This window comes from Neopelma chrysocephalum, unplaced genomic scaffold, assembly GCF_003984885.1.
Source record: "Neopelma chrysocephalum unplaced genomic scaffold, ASM398488v2 Primary Assembly neopelma1_96921, whole genome shotgun sequence".
Taxonomy (NCBI): domain Eukaryota; kingdom Metazoa; phylum Chordata; class Aves; order Passeriformes; family Pipridae; genus Neopelma; species Neopelma chrysocephalum.
In genome coordinates this window covers 2,965,889-2,986,302 of record NW_020925564.1, presented here as the reverse complement: position 1 = coordinate 2,986,302, position 20,414 = coordinate 2,965,889, and the positions used below count along the sequence as shown (strand labels likewise).

The 20,414-nt window shown below is 35.6% G+C and overlaps 1 protein-coding gene across 50 annotated transcripts in view; it reads right to left on the bottom strand.

The window, feature by feature from the left end:
• Positions 1–20,414, bottom strand: part of PTPRD (protein tyrosine phosphatase, receptor type D) — a 436,352-nt gene that overhangs the window by 209,753 nt on the left and 206,185 nt on the right. For 26 of the 50 annotated variants that reach the window (XM_027670632.1, XM_027670638.1, XM_027670631.1 and 23 more), the window contains exons 3-4: positions 7,538–7,683; positions 4,793–4,934 (exon numbers count right to left, since the gene is read on the bottom strand). In XM_027670632.1, the coding sequence (XP_027526433.1) occupies positions 4,793–4,934; positions 7,538–7,683 (288 nt within the window). Of the gene's footprint in view, positions 1–4,792; positions 4,935–7,534; positions 7,684–20,414 lie in introns of all 50 variants that reach the window. The other 24 variants (XM_027670585.1, XM_027670604.1, XM_027670589.1 and 21 more) reach the window with 1 other exon arrangement.

The following is a 20,414-nucleotide window of genomic DNA, read 5'->3' as shown; positions in this document are numbered from 1 at the left end:
CAACAATAACATAAAATTGTGGGTCGAGAAAAACAAACTGCCTTCTGTTCAAGTGCCCTGTTGTAGTCTCTCTCTTTACTCCCATACGGCAAGGAAAACAAAGCAAACAGGAGCAACACTAAAATATGCTTAGGTCTTCTGCTCTACCTCCTTGCTTAATATCTATACTCTTCTGTACTGTAATCATATACCTTAGCAGCAGTTGAAGCTAAAGCTTCTTGAGGTCCTCACAGTCTTGGCAGAACTTTATAAAGGAATAATAATAAAAAAATCTTTTTAAAACTGAAAAGTGGGATTACTTAAAATTAACTGAATGATATTGTTGCTGATTTCTCTACTAGAAGGAAGCACCTCATTTCTGCCTTCCTGAACAATTTATAGACTTGTATATGACAACAGAATCCTTTTCTATAACCAGGAAAGATACATAGTGGTTCTATATTTCAAACTAGTTTTTAACATTACAGATAAATATTTGTAATTCCATACTACTTTGCAAGTCATTCCAAGAAATCTGCACGCCATTCTGTAACTGCCTATTATAGACTACAACTGGGCTCTTAGTTTGCAAATAGTTCTATAGCCACCACTTGCAAGATCTAAAAACAGTTAGGTGCCTTTACCATTAAATGAATGGACAATAAAGCGAAAGCTATTCCATTTCTGATATCCACAGAGTATTGGAAGATCCTACACTTCATAGGTTTTTATTGCCTTTTCACAGAGCACAGAATGGGTCAGGTTGGAAGGGACCACCAGTGGGTTATCTGATCCAACCTCTCTGCCCAAGCAAGGCCATCCTAGAGTACATTGCACAGGATCATGTCCAGATTGTTCTTGAGTATCTCCAGTGAGGGAGACTCCACAACCTTTCTGGGCAACTTGCTCCACTGCTCAGTCACCCACACAGTAAAGAAGTTCTTCCTCATATTCAGGTGGAACTTCCTGTGCCTGAGTTTCTGCTTGTTGCCTCTTGTTGTATTGCTTGGCACCACCAAGAAGAACTTCGCCCCATCCTCTTGGCAACCTCCCTTCAGATACTTACAGACATTGACAAGTTCCCCTCACAGTCACCTCCTCTCCAAGTTGAACATGCTCACCTCCCTCAGCCTCTTCCTCCTAAAAAAGATGCTTCAGTCTCCTAATCATCTTTGTAGTCCTTCGTTGGACTTGCTTCAAGAGCTCTATATCCCCCTTGTACTGAGGCTGTGTCCAGTTCTTTGTCACAGCACTCCAGATGTGGCCTCACCAGTGCTGAACAGAGGGGCAGGGTCACCCGCCTCAACCTCCTGGCAATGCTCTTTCTAATGCATCTCAGGATACCACTGGCCTTCTTGGCCACAAAGGTATATGTATTGAACACTAAAAATTATTAATAAAGGAATCAAAGCACTGTTTCACTCATACGGTTCTCAGCAAAAATGTTCAAAACAAAGATCTCCAAAATAAACAGCATGGATTCCTCTTGTCTGGAAGGCAACTTCCAGACTTCTCCTTTCAAGCCTTGTTTTCCTTCAAATTCAACATTTTCTTACGGGTGAATCTGTCCTGGAAAGCAGCCAGTCCTTTATATACAGAAAATCAAAAGCAGTTTCCAGTTAGACATTCATTCTTGGTCTAGACTCTCACAATATTCATTCTAACAAGTGAAAGTTTAGCCTGGAAGGTTTCTTGACTTACTCTAGTAACAGAAAAAAGGGTCCAATATTTTGTCTCTGGTAAGGCCTTGAAATGTTATCATGTTGTAGATGCCTTTCCTGCTCTTTTTCCTCCCCACACTGTGAACTTTTAACACCTAGAAGCTAAAAAATTTATTTATATTCATAGTTCTTTGAGACCCAATTACTAAAAATTGGTCAAAGTGTAGGAACCTAAAAAAACACAGTAGTATCTGTAGTGTACTCAACAATTCCACGGATAGAAAAACTGCCAAGTTTGGCTGTGAAGATATGGACATATCTGCAAAAATGTTGCTGTTCTGTGCTGAAGAAATGATTTGAGGCAGTTAAGCTGGATTTTATGAAATAATCACACAAAATGAATATAGACAGACACCTCTGCTCCTGGAATTACCAGGACCTTCCACTGACCTTCCATATTAAGAGTTGCAATACTTTGTGTTGAACTGTGAGTAACTCTGACTTCCTTCTCTAGATGCCATGTTGCAAGAGGCCAAAATGCTAAGTTGGGTCTGTGATAGAACCATTGCAGAAAGATTCAAAGAACATATGAAAGTTGTATGTGCATCTTTTGCAATCCAGTCACATACACGCCCCAGGGATGAGTAGGCCTAAGCAAACCACTGATCTAACTCACTCTACTCTGTTTTGCATTTGATTAAATCTGTTAATTCCTGTTCACATCTATGATATATATTCCTACAGCCCCTACATGAGGCACAGAGGCACTCTTTCCCGTAAAGACATAACTAGATGGAGTGTTTTCCACAATGCTACTGTTGCAGACTGTACAAGGTGAAAGTAAGTTTGCAAAATAGGAGTTTTGCAATAATAGAATTATCTTCCAGGCTAATGCCCTTAGCACTGAACTATCCTGTCTCTTAGAAAGCAATATAGCATGCCATTGTACTTACAGACATTCAAAATTTGAACACTGCCAAATTTTCCTTATAATGCCCTGTTACTCTGCATGCTTCTTGCTTTCTCTGATATTACCCCTTTATATAAATTCACAGTTGCAAAACATGCACAAGTTCTCATCCGTTGCCAGTTTCAGATTATATCCATAAATCTGTTCCTGGGGCCAAATGTTGCAAAAGCCATATATATGGTTGGAGACAATGCTCAAATTTTATATATCATTGGTTTTTACCTAAAATTGAAATTTACTTAAATTTTAATTTCACAACTAATAGTATATATGCTTTGTTCTTGCATATGCATATGTATCACTTTTAAAAATAGCATCTGATGCTAGTGTTGTCTGAAGTAACACTGAGCTACTATTGCTGCTCTTCCTATGGAGCAAAAAATAGGCAGCAAAGCTACATATGCCTTACAAGAAATTGATTAAATAATCAATGGGACTAGAAAAGAAATGGACCACATTCTACAGTCAGTCAGTTTGGACACTCAGACACCTCCTCTGCCTTTTTCAACTGCAATGGTGCTAGGCAGAGAGATGAGGCCTGTTGCTCCTCTACAAAACCCAAAATGATAATTTTGGTTTAGAACAGCATCTTTCAAAAGATACATGCCCATTTCATGATCAGAGAGTCTTATAAATGCATTTCAAGAAACTATGAATACAAAGAGTACTATTTCCACCTGAGTTTTCACATTGTTTTTTGCTTTCCCCCCCTCACTTTCCCCATCTCTCTTTAATTTGCAAAACTTCTAATAGAATATAAAAAAATGTCTTTTTATGTTCATTTTAAACAATGTGGAAGCTGTACATAAAAAGTGTTCCTATCAGTTAATAAAGGGAAAATCTTATCTTGGGAAGTTAAGAACAAGTCCATGGTGCTGTTAAAAATATCAATCTATCAATCTTCCCATTTCATTGGCTAGACTGGGAAGAATTTTTAAAAGATAACATAAGGAACAATCATGGCATTACAGATAAGAACTTTAAATATTGAAAAAGTTTGCTTATGTCAGACTACCTCTAAGAAAAAAATACATATATACTTAGGGTTATTATTTAGGGTTATTATTTGCTATATATGCATAGTGTTGCTAGTTGACTTCAAGAGTAATGCAGGACTGTCTGTACTGATTAAAATAGCTAATAAAATTATATAAATTTTTTAATAAACATTCACCTTCAGAGAAAAACAGCAGAAATCTCCTTGTTACCCTAAATTGCTTGGGATGGGAGGATCAAGAAAAAAATTACTGAAATTACACATTTCACAGATTTTCTTCTAAATTCTTTAAAGCTGTTTAATCATCTTCAATTCCTGTAAAAAGACACCTAGTAGTTAATTTTTCAAACCATGTAATGCTACATAATATCAAAATACAAGACAGTAGTCTTCAGTCATAAAAGCAGCCCTGCAAACTAAAGAGTGTGATATTTCACGAAGTGTCTTCAAATCCAGTGTCCATTCATCTCCAGGTGACAAAATGAATTGTTCAGGTCATTTGACTGCTAGTATTTCCTCCCGTGAGTATTATCTAGACAGTAGACTTGGCAGTACATTAATATCTTCACCCCTGAATGATAGTTGAAAAAATTCATTTTTTCCTTTACTGTTCTCAAAAATTTCTTACTGAAGTAAGAATGCAACTCAGGAACTCAGGTGATATATATTTGAAGTGGAAGAAGCCTTCAGCTTTTTTATGATTGTATTTTGTGGGAGAAATTTTGCAGCAACTTAATATCATCTGAAAACCGTTCATGCAACTTTTCAAGGCCACTGTTAGTTAACTGGGCAAATTTCTGTGTAAATGCTGATCACACAAAGCTAAGCTACCCAGGGCAGCCCTAAAATGTAAATCGAGTGCACTCATAAAGTACTTTCTTTTGAGCAGTAATTGTTATAATAACCTGTTGTGTGTGGCACTCCTGTTTCACTTATTTCTTACTTATTTTCTTCACTCTAATCTGTCATACGCTGTAATCTCCAATTACCTTTTTATGGTCAAAAGTTATAAATGTGATATTCAAGTATTATGTGAAAAAGTTTATAATCAACAGCATCAGAACTGTAGTAAGGTCCATTTGTAAAGAACTGTATTTAACCTCGCTGGAGAGAAACCTCTCTTTTACAACAACACAGTACTTTGAGCTCAATTAAGTAAATTAGTTATGCTTAGAAAGAGCTTACCACGTAAAACAGTGAGTCTCGTGGACACACTTATTTCACCAACACTGTTGGAAGCCACACATTCATAAATAGCTTCATCCCGTGGCGTGCGCAGTGGTTGTATTCTGAGAACTGATCCAGATCCATCATCAAACTCTATTACCTATAAAAGGAAACAAAAGCTGTCACAGATGTTGTTACAAATACCTATCCCTCAGTTAATCTACTCATGGACAGCAGCCTGTCGGTATACAAGTCACCAAAGCAAGTTTGCTTTTCAAATACATATACCAGGACAAATTCCACCCAGATGGGAAAATTATGTAATTTTTTTTAAACTTTTTTTTGTACTTTCTCTCTTCCTTTTTAAGTTCCTCTGAGAAAGACTTCTTAGTAACTTAAAGCAGACTCTTCTAATTCCTATTATTTGAATTAATTTGGAGGAAGAGGAGAAAAAAAGACTCCTCCTGTATCACGTTAATTCACAGTATATACCTGCACCATAAAAAAGAGGCAAAAGATTAATAGAGAAGACCCACAAGGTATTACTGTTGATTCTAATCTCAGAAGCAACTTATAGCTCTCACCCCTATTCTAAGTTGTGAGAATTAGTCCGTGACCAACATTCAATGATAACAGTCCTCAAATACACAGACAAGAGTAAGGAAATAAACTATTTGTTCCCCAAATGCTACGTACATCAAGTTCCAGCAAAAAAGTACAGGTTCCACATGTGGGAAAAATAATCATGAAAAGGTTCATGAAAAACTGTAGCAGACTGCTCAAGTTTATTGAAGGATGAAAAAAAAGTAACCCCAGCATCCGTGGGAAAGAGCATGGATCAGATGTCCCACTGAAGTCCTTCCCAGCGGCATTCACTAGGCTTCTATAAAGACAGGTGTCCAGGAAAAACAATTTGCTGTCTTGTATTATTAAGTAATCACACTCAGAGATACATACAAAATATTAATGTGAAAGAAGAGGAAAATAAGACAAACTAATTATTCTCTTATTGACGCAGCTGATAATCTCAGACTTTTCTTGTTTTCCAAATGTTTCATATGTCTTTTATGAATCTCATGTCTACTGTTGTTGTTTTGTTCTTATTTAGAGATTCTATGTAATGAAATAATGGCCTTAATTTGAACAGGAACGAATGCTACTTAAAATATTGATGTGCTCTGCACTTGCTTTACTCAGTGGTCATAATAAAAATTATAAAACACTTGGCAAGTATCATCTATTTCTTTGAAATACATTTCATCATACTTGGCTACACAGCTCATTCAGCAGTCCACTACAGGCATTTTTAAAAAATCTTAAGGGTTTTTTAATAGTTACATTCAAATACTTTTTATGGAAATAAAACTACTTTATTTTTGCTTATTCTCCCTAAAAACAGTTATATACATACTAGGAAAAAAATATATTAAGTGAATAAACCACGACATAATGCAAAATAAAACACAATAAACATATGCATGCCCAAGCTTTCTCTGTTTAGAATGCACTTTGAGTGAAAGTTCTGTGAACAGAAGAGGATAAATTGTGTAGAATTTATAATAAAATTTCTGTGTTAATCCCTCTAGCCAATTACAGCTCTGCATATGCTCTGCAAAGTGTAAACAGTCCTTGGCACTAGGAGGTAAGATTTAAGTGCATGATTTTATTTTTCAAGTTGTAGTAAATACACAAGCAAATAATTGTATTGGCTAATGAACAAATTCAAATGCCTTTAGATATTTTTTTGATCAAAAAATTAATGAAATAAATTTAGTTTACACAATAAATGCAATTCTTCTAAATAAATCTAACCTGAAAGCCAGGACAAGTGATCTTCACAAATACTACTAAAAATTAACACAGAGGACTTCAATATTAAGTCAGCTTCTAATATATTCAGTCATTTGCTTATAAGATGCATATCACATCTGTTTTATATACGATTACTAATCTTCCAAACAGTCATTTTTAAGACAACAGAAGTCTCTTATTTAACACTGAAAATAGTGAAGAGACACGGTGAAAATTATACACTCTTGGTGCCACTCTTAGTGCTTTTATTCTAAAAGCTTACCCCCATTTTCTGTGTTTTTTCTTTATGTTAAAGATTAATCTGCATTTGATAGTAATTATTCCTGCCACTACAAGAGGGAACAATATTTATTTTTTATTTCCCCCAAAAAACCAGAATCCTTTGAACAGATTACTTTCACTGTTTCCTTTAATTGAATGTTGTGGAGACAAATAGCTTTCTCTATGGCTTTTTTTCTAATTTACTGTAAAGAAAAGAACCAAAAGGAAGCAAGTTTTACATTTCCTCTTCAGCAGCAGGAACCACAATGCCCCTTTCATCTCTCTCCGCAACAGCGGTAAGGAATGGTGGCAGCAGAAGCGGCACCAGCCTAGGCCTGCTCGATGCACTCTGTCACAAAAGGAGGTGACTTGCTCTTTGGAGACAGCAATCACTGCTCAAGTAATTTCCCCACCATCTCCTTCACGAGATAGCAAACTGAACAGAGGCACCTCAAAGCTCATCAGTGAGATTGTGTTAGTTCGGAAAACAGCAGAAGCAAGTTTACTCTTTAATGGTGCTATGCACAACCAGTTTGGAAAATACAAATTTCATGAGACTGCTCCCAGTAAGTTATCCCTGATATTCATTCTTATTTTGCTAAATCACTGACAATAAAGCACACATAGCAGGATTAGAACTGAGGTTGGAATAAAATGGTTTTCAGAGGAACAGAACAATGGACCTAATACCTCAAATCTCTGATTGCTGACTTTCTTTCCCTTTTTGTTCCAGACAATTTTAGGTCTTGGATCTCCTGTGGCTTGGCAGATGAAAGAGGCGACTCCTCCTGAAACCCCTGTCTGGTCAACGGGAGTTCTTGTAAACTTTGGTGGTGCTGAAACAACCAAAAACATTAATCAAATTAATCTAAACAATAAACGTAAAAAACCATAAGCCATATCAAGATTTAAAAATTTAAAAAGAAGGAATGCTTTGTTTCTCCAGTGATAGCATTCACCTACAAGAGAAAGCATTAAAAATACCCTAAAAGGTCAGGAAAGTGCTTACAGATTTTACCAGTGAAATTTATATTAAAGCAGAAATCTGATGGTATCAGAATAGCAAGATCACACATTATATTTTATCACCATTATAAATAAAAAATCCAATTTGACTTCTATTGCAAAATGAGCTCATCAATCAACCGGAATATTATGATTCTTTACTTGATATTATGATCCCAGGATGTCATGAAAACAGGATTCTCACCTTTAAGACATTAAAATCAGTGACATTTAGGAGAAAGCATTTGTAAGTTTTCAGTAGTGGAGGTAAATTACTATAGATTAAGAGTCCACGCAGAAAGGACTGTAACACAGGAGAGATTTATGCATGGGCACAGTTTCACGTATAGCTCCTGCTCACTTCCGAATTCTACTCTGTCAGAAAGAAGAACTAAAGAAAGATCTAACTATTGCAACAACAGAGGAGAGAGGAATCATTCTAAAAGTATGAAAATATGTTTTAATTAATTATTCGCTTTCCTTTTATTGCTGTTACAATATAATTAAAATTAATTTATCAGTCTTGTGTTGAGACAAAATTTTAAACTTAGAAGAAGACATGACTGCTAAAGATGTAGTATCAAAATCTGTAAGAGTACAGATAACTAGATAACAAAAATGTTGAAGAATTCCTGTAAATATTTAAACCATTCTTCTTCTTAGCTCAGTAATTTTTCAAAATCCAATACACTTTCAGATGCTGACAGGAAGTGAGAACTTAGGGACAATAAATGATAAAACCCCCAAGTCTTTGCTATATAGTCTTTCTCAGCAGCAGTTGCTCTGTAGCAGCTGTTGCTATTCATTTTTGCTCTCATCTTCAAGTATCAGCAGTCAGCTCCTTGGTGTTTACCGCCTCTTCCCTTTACTTCACTTTTCTCTCTTAGGTATAGGTATGTACCTCTACTGTGCTAGTTTTCATTTCTAAGTTGCTGCCCTTCAGTTCTGATGTCCAATCCCTTACTCTGCTAAATAGGTCTTTCCACAGGCAACATTTTCCAGCATGTTTATTTTAATGACAGAAATCCAGCAGACTACAATTATGCATGTAAGAAATCCTGAAATAATTTAACATGCCAAGAAAATATGATGTGGCTGTTACTATAAAACAAATAAGTAGCTTGATGTTATGTTGCTGCATTAATAGGTTTACAAAATAAATGAGTTTTTTTAACCTACCTCTAATGTAAAAAAGGTATTTTTTTAAAAATGCAGTAAAACTATAATGTTCCTGAAAATCTGTAGGCTTTTTTTTTTCAGAGAAATGTTAGGAAAATAGGTTATTTCTCAAGTTTTCAGAATGCTCAAAGGTCCTTGAACTGTCTAGTCTTCTAATTTTCCTAGTGAAAATGTACCTAAATCCAAATGCAAGAGCAAATCTGAGCACAGCAAAATAGTGCGACTCTACTGCCATTGGAAAATTATGAAAGAACTTCTCTGTTGCCAAAAATTACCAAAATCATAGCAAATAAAACACACTTAGAGCAAAGAAACTATAAATACTTCCCCTAGTAACAGGTTTTGTGCTTGGACCACAGAAAAGACAAAATGTGTTCAGATGAAGAGCATCTGGGTTTCACCAAAACTGCTATCTTTGAATCCCTCTTTATGTATGTATTAAATCAACACTGATATGTAAAGAGACATGACTGAATCTGATATCCTGATATTGTGAGGCACAAGTTGTGACTGTGTGCCACCAAGTGAAAAATGATGTGCTGCCATTTTCTTTTTATTTTCTTCTTTTTTGACATTTTTTGAATTCAGTGTTAGAACTCAAACCAGTGAAAGAGAAACACTTCAAGTCCAACAGCACACAGTAACAATGTACAGTAGCTCACAGGCAGCAAACAGTGCAAACAGCAATAAGTGAAACTAAAAATTTTCCACCAAACAATTCGTGTTAGAGGTACAAACAGTTTTCTGACATTTTTTTCATGTAGAATTGGGTCAACCTTGGTAAAGGACTATAACTGCCATGACTCCTTACAAAAATGGTTTACTAGTTTCTGCAGAGATATATCTACATAGTGGAGTTGCAGAAATATGGCTGATAACCTAACATGGCTCAAGCTATCTGAGCAACAATATTTTTTCAGTCCTACATTAACTTTTGCTGAATCAACAATTAGTAAAGCTGTTGTTTCTTAACTAACAACACTTGCTACGAAGCATTACAGGCAAAAGACAAGTGCAGTTGTACATGATGCAATTTCTAATTTGTAGACATTTTTCAAGATAAAGAAGGTTTTATGGTTGTATATAAAGACCACATTATTGTATGTGGAGACTAATACTGTCTACATCAATAAAAAAGCTTCAAAATCCAGTATGGAAGGGAACTGTGGCGAAGTTTGTGTTTCACTTAAGACCACGACGTAGCTGAAAAAAATTAGGTATGCAGCTGGTCAAAACTTTTTACGTAAGTAATTCCTGTAAAAAACATTGCCACAGCTCTTCTCCAGTACCTAATCATGAAAGTAAGACAGTTATCTTTGAGGTTATATGATATCAGAAAACATAAATTATTATTAGAGCATAAATAAATTTATCTGAACAGGAAGCTTATAGTAGTCCCTTACAGTGGCCATTTTCAGCAGTTCATCTTTAAATTCTCAAATTCTAATATAATTTGAAAAATCAGCTAAATTCTCCACTTCAGGCTCTGCAGCTCCACCAGAAGGATAAAAACGTCTAAAATGTTTAAACTGTGAGGATAAGTTAATTCATGGTTAAGAGATGGTCAGACTATGGTCTGATAGTGGCCAGCCAGCCGTGGAGAACGACAGGTATGCAATCCATCTTTTCATTAGTCAATCAACATGTTCACCTTATTACACACAAAGCGACCACCATCACTCTAAGGGTATGTGAAATCATAACCCAGCAGAACCAAAAATGAAAAGTAGTATTTGTTGCCTTTATCTTTATAAAGGTTGTTAATTAAGGTTTGACACAAATTATCTCCACAATTAATGTTGTCAGTTTCTTGACATTGATTCTGACCTAAGCTGCTAGGCACTCTGATAGCAAACACAATTAAACTGCACACACAGTTGTGTTTATTAACATGAGGGCAATTTTGATTGAGAACTGACAACTATTTTCAATCTCCCTTAACAACAGCAGTACATAGTCCAAGAAAAACTCTCCACAGCACACTTCATTAAGCACAGCAACAATCTATATGGGAACCTTCCAGTGCAATTAAATCTGCCAAAAAAATAAGATGTAATATGTTACCAATATGGTACATAGTCTTCCAGCACTTTTGAAACTCTACTTGGTAACATCTCAATAAAGCTGCAGTTAAAATAAAAGAATTATAACTAAAATAAAGCAGTGGAATTAATTTAAAATCGGCACCTCTTCTCTTGTGGGCATCATCAAAATTGTAGCATTATTGGCTATTCAATGCAAAACACCCAAGTTTTGTCTGTTTCTGCTTGTTTATATACCAGTGCCTACTCAGATATTCATGCCAATACTGAATGTAGATACATTCAATACTGAATTTAGATACATTCCTTTGTCAAGGAAAAAAAATTACAGTGGAAGATACCCACAGTTTGGACTTAGGAAGAGTACCATAAGCTTTGTCAATCAAGATCTGAGGGCTCCCACTCTCTGCTATTTAGTGGGCACTTCTTGCTGGGATTCCCGAGAAGCTCAAGTGACAGCTATTGAACTACTGCAAATTACACTCTAATATATGGAGGAAAATTGAACTTATTGCTAGCTCATCTTAAATACATTGAGCTTTCATTTATTTGTTTTAAGGAGTTTAAACCCACAGGAGTTAGGCTACTGTTTCAACAGTCAAGCTGTCCCCCCAGGGGGCACAGGAGCTTCTCAAATAGACATAGTTTAACACTATCCAGAAAGAAGTGGAGGTTTTTTGCACATCTAGACTCCATAAAATATATTTATAACAAGACACTAAAATAACTGATTTGGATTGGAACATTTGAATAGCTTGGCACAAACATAAGACATCTCTTTCTTCTCTTTTGCACCTCCACATTTCCTGTTTAAAGTTTAAGTAGAATTCCGAAGTAGTGAATGGAATTAACTAACTCACATTTCATCATGTTATGGAATTATCTGTTTAAATTTGCTGTTCTGTTCTCTGTTTTAAGGACATGTACTACTTTTTCGCCACACTCAAATAAAATGTCTGACAAAATACTTTTGAAATTCCCAGTTCAGCCCCCTTCTTTTCACAGCTTCTGAGAACTACTCTTGTGTAGAGACATTTTTATGGACATACTCCTCTCAGGAAAAGATGAATATGAGGATAAGACTTCACCTTCTTTAAAGATAATGTGAGAGCTAATGGGATGTCTGCAGTGCCAGTACAGCAAGCTCAGCATGTGGACTTACTATGGACAAGATATATAGAGAATGCAGACCTTAAAGCATTTGTTTCTAGACTCTATACTTGAGTGAATGGAGTTCCCGGTATATTATAATTCAACTTCATCATATGCTTGATACATGAAAAGGTTTCCTAAATCAGAATAAAAATTGCCAAAAATATATTCTATTGTATCCTTTGTAAACATTCATAGCAGAGCTGAATAAAGTAACAAAGATATCAGAAAAAATTAAAACTGCTAAGACTTTCTTTCAAATGCCTCATTTGTAAATTAACACATGCTGACATTTTAGGAGACTCTTTAAAAATTAAAGTAACTGTTTTGGTTGTAAAGACTTGTTTTGTAGCAATAGAAGTTGGAAAATGATAATCACAACTGTTCCCATGAAAGATTTTCAGCTGATATTCAGCAATGCAGGTTAAGGGCAGAGTAAACCATCTGGTCTGGTAGGTGCCCATGCACTTTAAAATACTGCACACATATCATTAAAAGAATAATTTTCACTTACTGTAGAGCCCTTATATATTACTGGTCTAGTGACATCAAGTTTCAGTGGGGTATGGGACCGGACTAGTTCTGAGTAAAAAATTCTTCCCGTGCCAAATTACATACTCAGAAAATTCTGACACAGAGTAAAAGTCCAAACAAACAGAATAAAAAGTGGAAAAAAAAAACAAAAAAACCCCAAACCAAACAAACAAAAACCAAAACCAACCAAACAAAAACAAACAAAACCAAAAAACCAAAAACAAACAAAAAACCCACAAAACCAAAACCAAAACAAAACAAAAAAAACCCCACCAAAACCAAATCCAAAGCAAACCAAAAACCCAAACTCTTTAATCACCCTATTTAATCCTATTTTGCAGCATTCATTGCATCCCACAGATTTATCAGGAAATGTTATATATTCTAAATAAACAGGCCATAAACTGGTTCACATTCAATAATGGTGAAGGTGACGATGCCTCCTATCCTTGTAAAAAAGACAAATGTTGCATGTAATCTCAGACTGATACTGTATTGATACATTACAAATTACATGAGTTATTGTTTTCACAATTACTCTAGGAGTTAATATATTAAAAAATTATTATATTTATATACACGTAGTACTTAATAGAAAAGCTTTTTGTGCTCATTTATTTCTTAAAAGGAATTTTCAAAGCACATGCCTTTCACAACATTTTGTGTTAATTTACTCATTAGTCATAATTTGTGACATCAGTTAGACTTATAAGCAATTGTTTCACCTTAATTCTAATCCATGCTTACAGGCAACCTGCAAACTGGATATGTGCGAAAGTTAATTAGTTTTTATTTCTATAAGGACAAGCAATAATTTGTATTCATGAAATCTGCATAAAGAAATTCCTAAATTAACAAGTGGTATGTTCCTAAAGGCTCTTGACTGTCAGTCACAAGCTGGTGAAATTTTTCTGTTTCTCACTGTGAACCCCTTAAAACTGCACCTGCTTTACATTCTTCAGCAAGAAGAAAAACAACAACATACTCTTCAAATCCCACCATACTCTGAGGAGATAAACAATTTTATTATCCTGTGAATGAAAACTATCAGTTTTCTATCTTTGAACTACTAAATGCAAACCAGCCATGACAATGAAGTCCAGCTGAAAAACTTGAGCCGTTTGGTTCACAAAAACTATTTGCAGGTACAACGACAGGTTTCCCAAAATCCTGGGTGAAGGAAACCAAGGTATTTCCCTTTACAAGCATCACAGCATCCTCATAAAAACTCAGCCCTGACAATACTCATAAAATCTTCATAATATAATCAAAACACTTATCTCCCCACCTTCTCTCTGTATTCTTCTAAAAGCAAAAGCACACAGAATACAGGACTGGTTTTTTGAGGGAGGTTTCTGGTTGGTTGTTTGGGGCTTTTTTCTGCAATTTAGCAGTCATCTCCAGTTCCAAGCATTCAATCTGCCAGAGCATATCCACCCTACAGATTTAGTCAGCAGCTCAAAAAAATAAAAGATTATCACTCGCAGATCTCTTGAAGAAAATATGAAAAGTCAAGCCTATCTTTTACGTTTTCAAATTTCCTGCAATGCAATGTCAGTTTCATAGGCTGACCATTAGGTTCATTCTTCCCTGAAATATGAAATCAAATTATAGACTTATACAAGTAAGGCCTCACAAGTAGAATAGGCAGGTTACATTTTCCAAAAGGTCTAATGTTAAAATAGCAGATTCTTAATTTGTACCTCTAAGCTCTGACTCATTTCATTGTGGATTATGTATGCTTTTTTAGAGACAGAAATTATCTAAGCCCTAGGGACATGTGAGGTATACGAACCAAAGCAGACAGCAGGAGACATTCATTTGCCAAGTAATATCATTCACATACATGTGCACACACTCATTTATAGTTCATAATAACTCAGAGAAAGAAAAAAGGTTTTCACAAATATACAGAACCTCTGTGAAAAACCTGTGAAAAAGCCTTTTATTAATATCAGTACATTTATATTATAAGTAGGTCGAAGTGGAAGAATTATTTATTGCTGTGCTTTTTCTATTAAAACTGTTGCAGGCAACCTGGTAAGAATTTAAATTGGCTTCATGACAAATTATTAGAACATTTAGTGTAAAATTGAGACCAGCCATTGCTTCATCAGAGCAACACCATACTAAGCCTAAAGCGAAGTCAGGGCTTTCATACCATCAGAGTCAGGCTCATGGATGATCAGAACAAAGGAGAAGCCTCCCAAAACCAGACACACTCCCACACCCGTCTCCTCCTGCCTTCAATTCCCAAGCTGGGTACGGGGCTTCAGCTGCTAGTACTTGACACACATTAGCTTCAGCACAAACTTCAGCCTTCTTTTACGTATTGTGACAGTAAATGAAATTTTTATACATATCCTTCTAAATCTCTCCTTTTTTGCTTTAGTGTCTCTTCAGTTGTTTCTGCACAAAAATTCTAGTTTACATTAATTTAAGAAAGGACAATCAGGATGCTTGGTTCTAGTATTTGACTAACCTGAGCACTGAAAGATGCAGGAATAGCACAAAATAATACTCCCTAAGTGGTAAATGCATAGAAGGGCAAGAATTCCTCTTTTTTTTTTGCCCCATGCCCATAGGAATTCCAACACTATTAACCCACTATTTATCACTATTAACCCAAATCCACATATGTCTTTAAGTCATAAATTGGCACATTTTCAAATGCAGAATAAAAAAAAAAGAATAGGCGTAAATTTGTGTGTATACATAGTATTTATCACATACAGCATATGCAAAGCTGGGTGGGGCTTAATCTACCTGAGTTAGAAAGAGGAACTTGCTAGTTAATCCAGAACTAAGCCTTCCTTCAGCAGCAAATGAAAAGCATGAAGCCTCTTGAATCTAAAAGGTTAGTGACGTGCACCACTTTATCCCCCAGGAATATTACATAACCTTGTCATATTCACTAATTTAACGAAAGGAAATTCCGCTTCAAAGCTCTCTACTGCTTCTTTTTCAAATTTTAATGTCTGCAGACTGCATATGAATTATTTGGTAACTGAGAGCTGACACTCCTTTTCAACGTGCAAAGTAGAAGCAGTGGATTTTAAAATGCCAGGCAAGCTGATCTCCTTACAGAAGATTTTTGCTCTAAGAGAAAAGTGGGAATAATAAGATACTACAGGTTTCAATTAGGGACTCAGAATATCTGGGTTATGACTAGAAAGATGACCTTTAGAGGCATTTCAGTCTTACTAAAATCCTCAAATGAAGGTACCAAAACGAGTAAGCATAAAATTGGGGCACTGTAACAACTGAATGAAACCTCCACTCATTTTTTATTTATCTAAACAGAACAAAATGCATACTTTGCCATTTAGACACCTGCAAGCTGCTGATTAGCAACTATGAAGGCAAGATCACCTATCTAGTCATAATACTGACTCTACATACTAATATTACTCAGTCTTAATGCTTGACGTGGCATCCATATAATCAAATTCTCATAACTCCTATTCAAGCAGAAGTGTGCATGCATCTAATCAAATCTTACAGTCCATGTGAAGGAGTTCAAGATAACTTTCTACTTGCAAAACAGCACTAAGAGATGGCCTGATTTTGTCATAAGCATAATTTCTGGACCTAAACTGGTAAAAAGAAAAAGACTATATAATTACGGTTTCTATAAAATAATTATTAAAAAACCTCTACTAGTTAGTAGAGACTTAAGTTTTTCTTTCCTTCTCACTAGGTTAGAACTACTTCATCCCAAAACTTGATAAACACTACCCTCTATTAGTTATAAAACAACATTTACCATTTGCCTACAAGTAATCAATTAGATGAAACCTAAATTAGATATCCAGCCAAGTAGACAGAATATATATTCCTTTTACCAGCAATGTTTTGTGAGCTACACAGCGCAGCCCACTTTCAGCCGTTCTATGAGACAGGTTAACATGCCCCATAAGATGATGCATTGTTGATGCACAAGGAGACATTCATAAACTAGGTCAGAAAACTGTTTATAGATATTAAAAAAGATACAGTGACTAAAAGCCCCAGTGGATTGTCCCAGTTCTTTGCCTACAAGTCACTTACGATACATCAGTATGGTTAACACAGTACAAGGAGCGTGCTCTGGGATACAGCTATGCAGACATAAAAGCACTGATTAGAATGTATTTACACTGGCAGTATTTCTGATACCTGATGGAAGCCTTTTCAACCTAAGGCAACTGAAGGCCCACACCAAGACCTTAAACCATCTTGTCCGGGAGCTGCTCTGTGCTGATGATGCCGCCCTTGTTGCCCACACAGAAGCAGCTCTGCAGCATTTAACATCCTGCTTTGCAGAGGCTGCTGAGCTCTTTGGGCTGGAAGTCAGTTTAAAGAAGACAGAAGTTCTCCATCAACCTGCACCTCAGGAAGTCTTTCATCATCCCCATATCACCATTGGCGAATCAGAACTCAAATCAGTCCAGCAGTTTAATTACCTAGCAGCCTCATCTCCTCAGATGGTAAGATTGACAGAGGATAGACAACAGGTTAGCACAGGCATATAGTGCTTTCAGAAAGCTTCATAAAAGAGTTTGGCATAATAAACACCTGAAGAAAAGTACAAAGATCAGTGTTTACAGAGCCATAGTGCTGTCTACTCTCTTATATGGTTCCGAATCATGGGTCATCTACTGCCACCACCTGCGGCTCCTAGAACGCTTCCATTAACGCTGCCTTCGTACAATCCTAAACATCCACTGGTCAGATTATGTGATTAACACATGTGTTCTAGAACAAGCAGCAGTCACAAGTATTGAGGCCATGTTGCTGAGAACACAGCTGCGTTGGGCAGGACATGTCTCAAGGACGAAGGACCACTGCCTCCCTAAGATCTTACTTTATGGTAAACTTGCTACTGGCTGCCACATGAGAGGAGCCCCGAAGAGAAGATACAAGGACTCCCTGAAACAACATCTCAGCCTTGGCCAGATTGATCACCATAACTGGTCTACTCTGGCCTCCAATCGGGAGGTCTGGAGACACACTATCTATAACGCTGCTGATGCCTTTGAGAAAGCACGCAGGATCACCCTTGAGGAGAAAAGACAACGCAGAAAGAATCGTGTCTTGCAGAATATACCACCTAAGGAGTCTTTCTGCTGTGCCTTTTGCAATCAGACATGTCTATCTCGTATTGGCCTTTTTAGCCACCAGCACGTTTGTAACAAACGTGGGTAGAGCCCTTCCCAAATCTTCGTTGGCGAAGCCTAGCCATGATTTTTGATACTGTATATTTTCAATAACATACAAGTGTTCTATGGTGTATAAGTCCTCCTGTGATTACCGGTCACGTTTTGTTGTCAGACAGGACAATACAACGCAAAAATGCTACTCATAAAGTGCAATTTTGTACTTAAAACTGCATCTCCTCTATGAACTTCTACAGGAGCTAAATTGCTCTAGCTTCTCTCCAATAAAGTTATGCCACCATAAATCTGAAGCATATTATACATAATACATGCAAGAATGTGAAAACTAAAACCTCGTATAAAGGTATGCAAAACAAAGATGTTATCAGATCAGAAATTTTATTAAATAGGAGAAACACAACCAAAAGAAACACATTACCACATAAAGGTAAACCTCTCCTTACCACAAGTTTATTTCTGTTTTAATTCTGATCTGTAATAGCACTTCATACAACAACATTCTGCCATTTATTACCTAAAATCACTGAAGAGTACAATTATTTGACGCCTTGTATGTTGGTGTAGCATTGTACTTGCTTTACAAGGATCTTGCTTGATTAGTCATGCTACTTCAGTGATTTTCATATACATTTCATTGGTTAAAAATATACCTAAGTAGATAATTTTGGCCCACAGTGCTGTGCCATGCCTATCTCATTTATATCTTTATATCATTTCTATCTTACTAATGATATCTTCCATTCTTCTGTTTTAACATAAATTTATTCTTCTTTTTTAAAAAAGAGATACCAAGAAATCATAACACTAGATATGACTGATATTCAAAGAACATAAGATTTTTGTAATACACATTAAAGATTTCTGTCTTAAAATAATTTTTTAAAAAATCACATTTGCCCTGTCATAGAAATTTTCACTCTGAAATCTCCATCATACCTGGAAATCACAATTCATGCCCATCTTTACAAGAAAAGATTACTAAAATATAACCACCAATATGGGTTTCACTCTCCATCTTCTTTCACAGGCAAACATGTTCTTTCCAATTATGACAAAAACCAAAAAATAGTATCAATCCTAGTCATGGCTTCCTTTTCAGTTCATATCTAAGTAGTAACAAGAAAAAGAATTCACTGAAGTTTAGTCTCAAGATATAAAACTGGAAGCCAAAAACACTGAAAGTGGCAGTTAGCTCCCGGATGGAAGAGAGGGCTGAGAGCCAAAACTTTGTGATTCTAATCCCATCTCTGTTAATTGGTTGCTGTTTAGCTTCAGGCAAATTACTTAGGCTCCGTGTCTCAATTTACTTACTTCCAGGATTACGCTACTTAGATTATGTCACAAAACATAGGAGGAGTATTACAGTGGTTACTGTCACTATATTTACAAATCTGTGTAGGGATTTGTGCTCATGCATTGAATGAAATGTTCCAGTTTAAGTCATATCTACTTATAACATGAGTGACACTTTTATCAGGGCAAAGGAAACAAAAATGAACAAACAAACAAACCACACTCAAATCTAAATTTAGAGTGTCAGTGAAAACTGGTATCTATTTGGAAAACTTATTAGTCTTCGAAAATTGCAGTCCTTTGCATATCAGTATTGAAAAATGTTGGTTTAATTAACACTCTTTCCTCTAAGGAATTGAGCTTACATTGCACAAGCATACTGAATAAGAACTGCTCATTTTGACACTGAGAGGTATGTTCTCAAAGGTTATCTTCTATGAAATGATAATAAATTATTTCTGAAAAATAAATCACACTGCATCATAATTACAATTCAGAGGTATATAATTAATATTGTGTGTGTCCATTTAAATCATAGAATTGAATGCTTTAATTAAGCAGCCATGTTAATTATAATATTCACTTAAAAAAGATAACAGTAAATATGTATAGACATGTTTAGATCTAACTGATATGCATGTTCAGAAATTATAGATTTAGGAAAATTGTATTTTCCATATCAGGCTTTAGCAAACTCTTGGAAGTATACTTGAAAATGGCTCAATGTCTCCTGAAGAAAATTGAGAACTTGAGTTTGCTGTTTTTGAATTCAAATTTCTATATATCTGAATCTCAACTGCATATTCAAAATGTAGAAAATGCCAACGATTGATCATTGCAGTGCATCATCAACGCTACAATCTGCTTATAGAAAGACTACAAAAGTAGAGTAAAAAAAAGGCAGAGGGATAACCCAAATCAAGATGAATCTCAGATCTACTGAAGTAAAAACCTGAGTAAAAATACAATCATCACATATTATTATATCACCAGTCAGTCACATATGTTTCTTAAAAATTAAAAATGTTTGATAGTTTTGGTTATAGTATGTATAAAAGTTGCTTGTTTTCAAGGGCTGTCTGGAAAGTTGCAATTTTATCTTTATGTTTCTTAACATGCAATGCCCTGAATAAAATATTAGTAAAACCTCTTGAATGAATTACTGTATTCATATATCAAAAAAATCAATTACTATGTGTATTA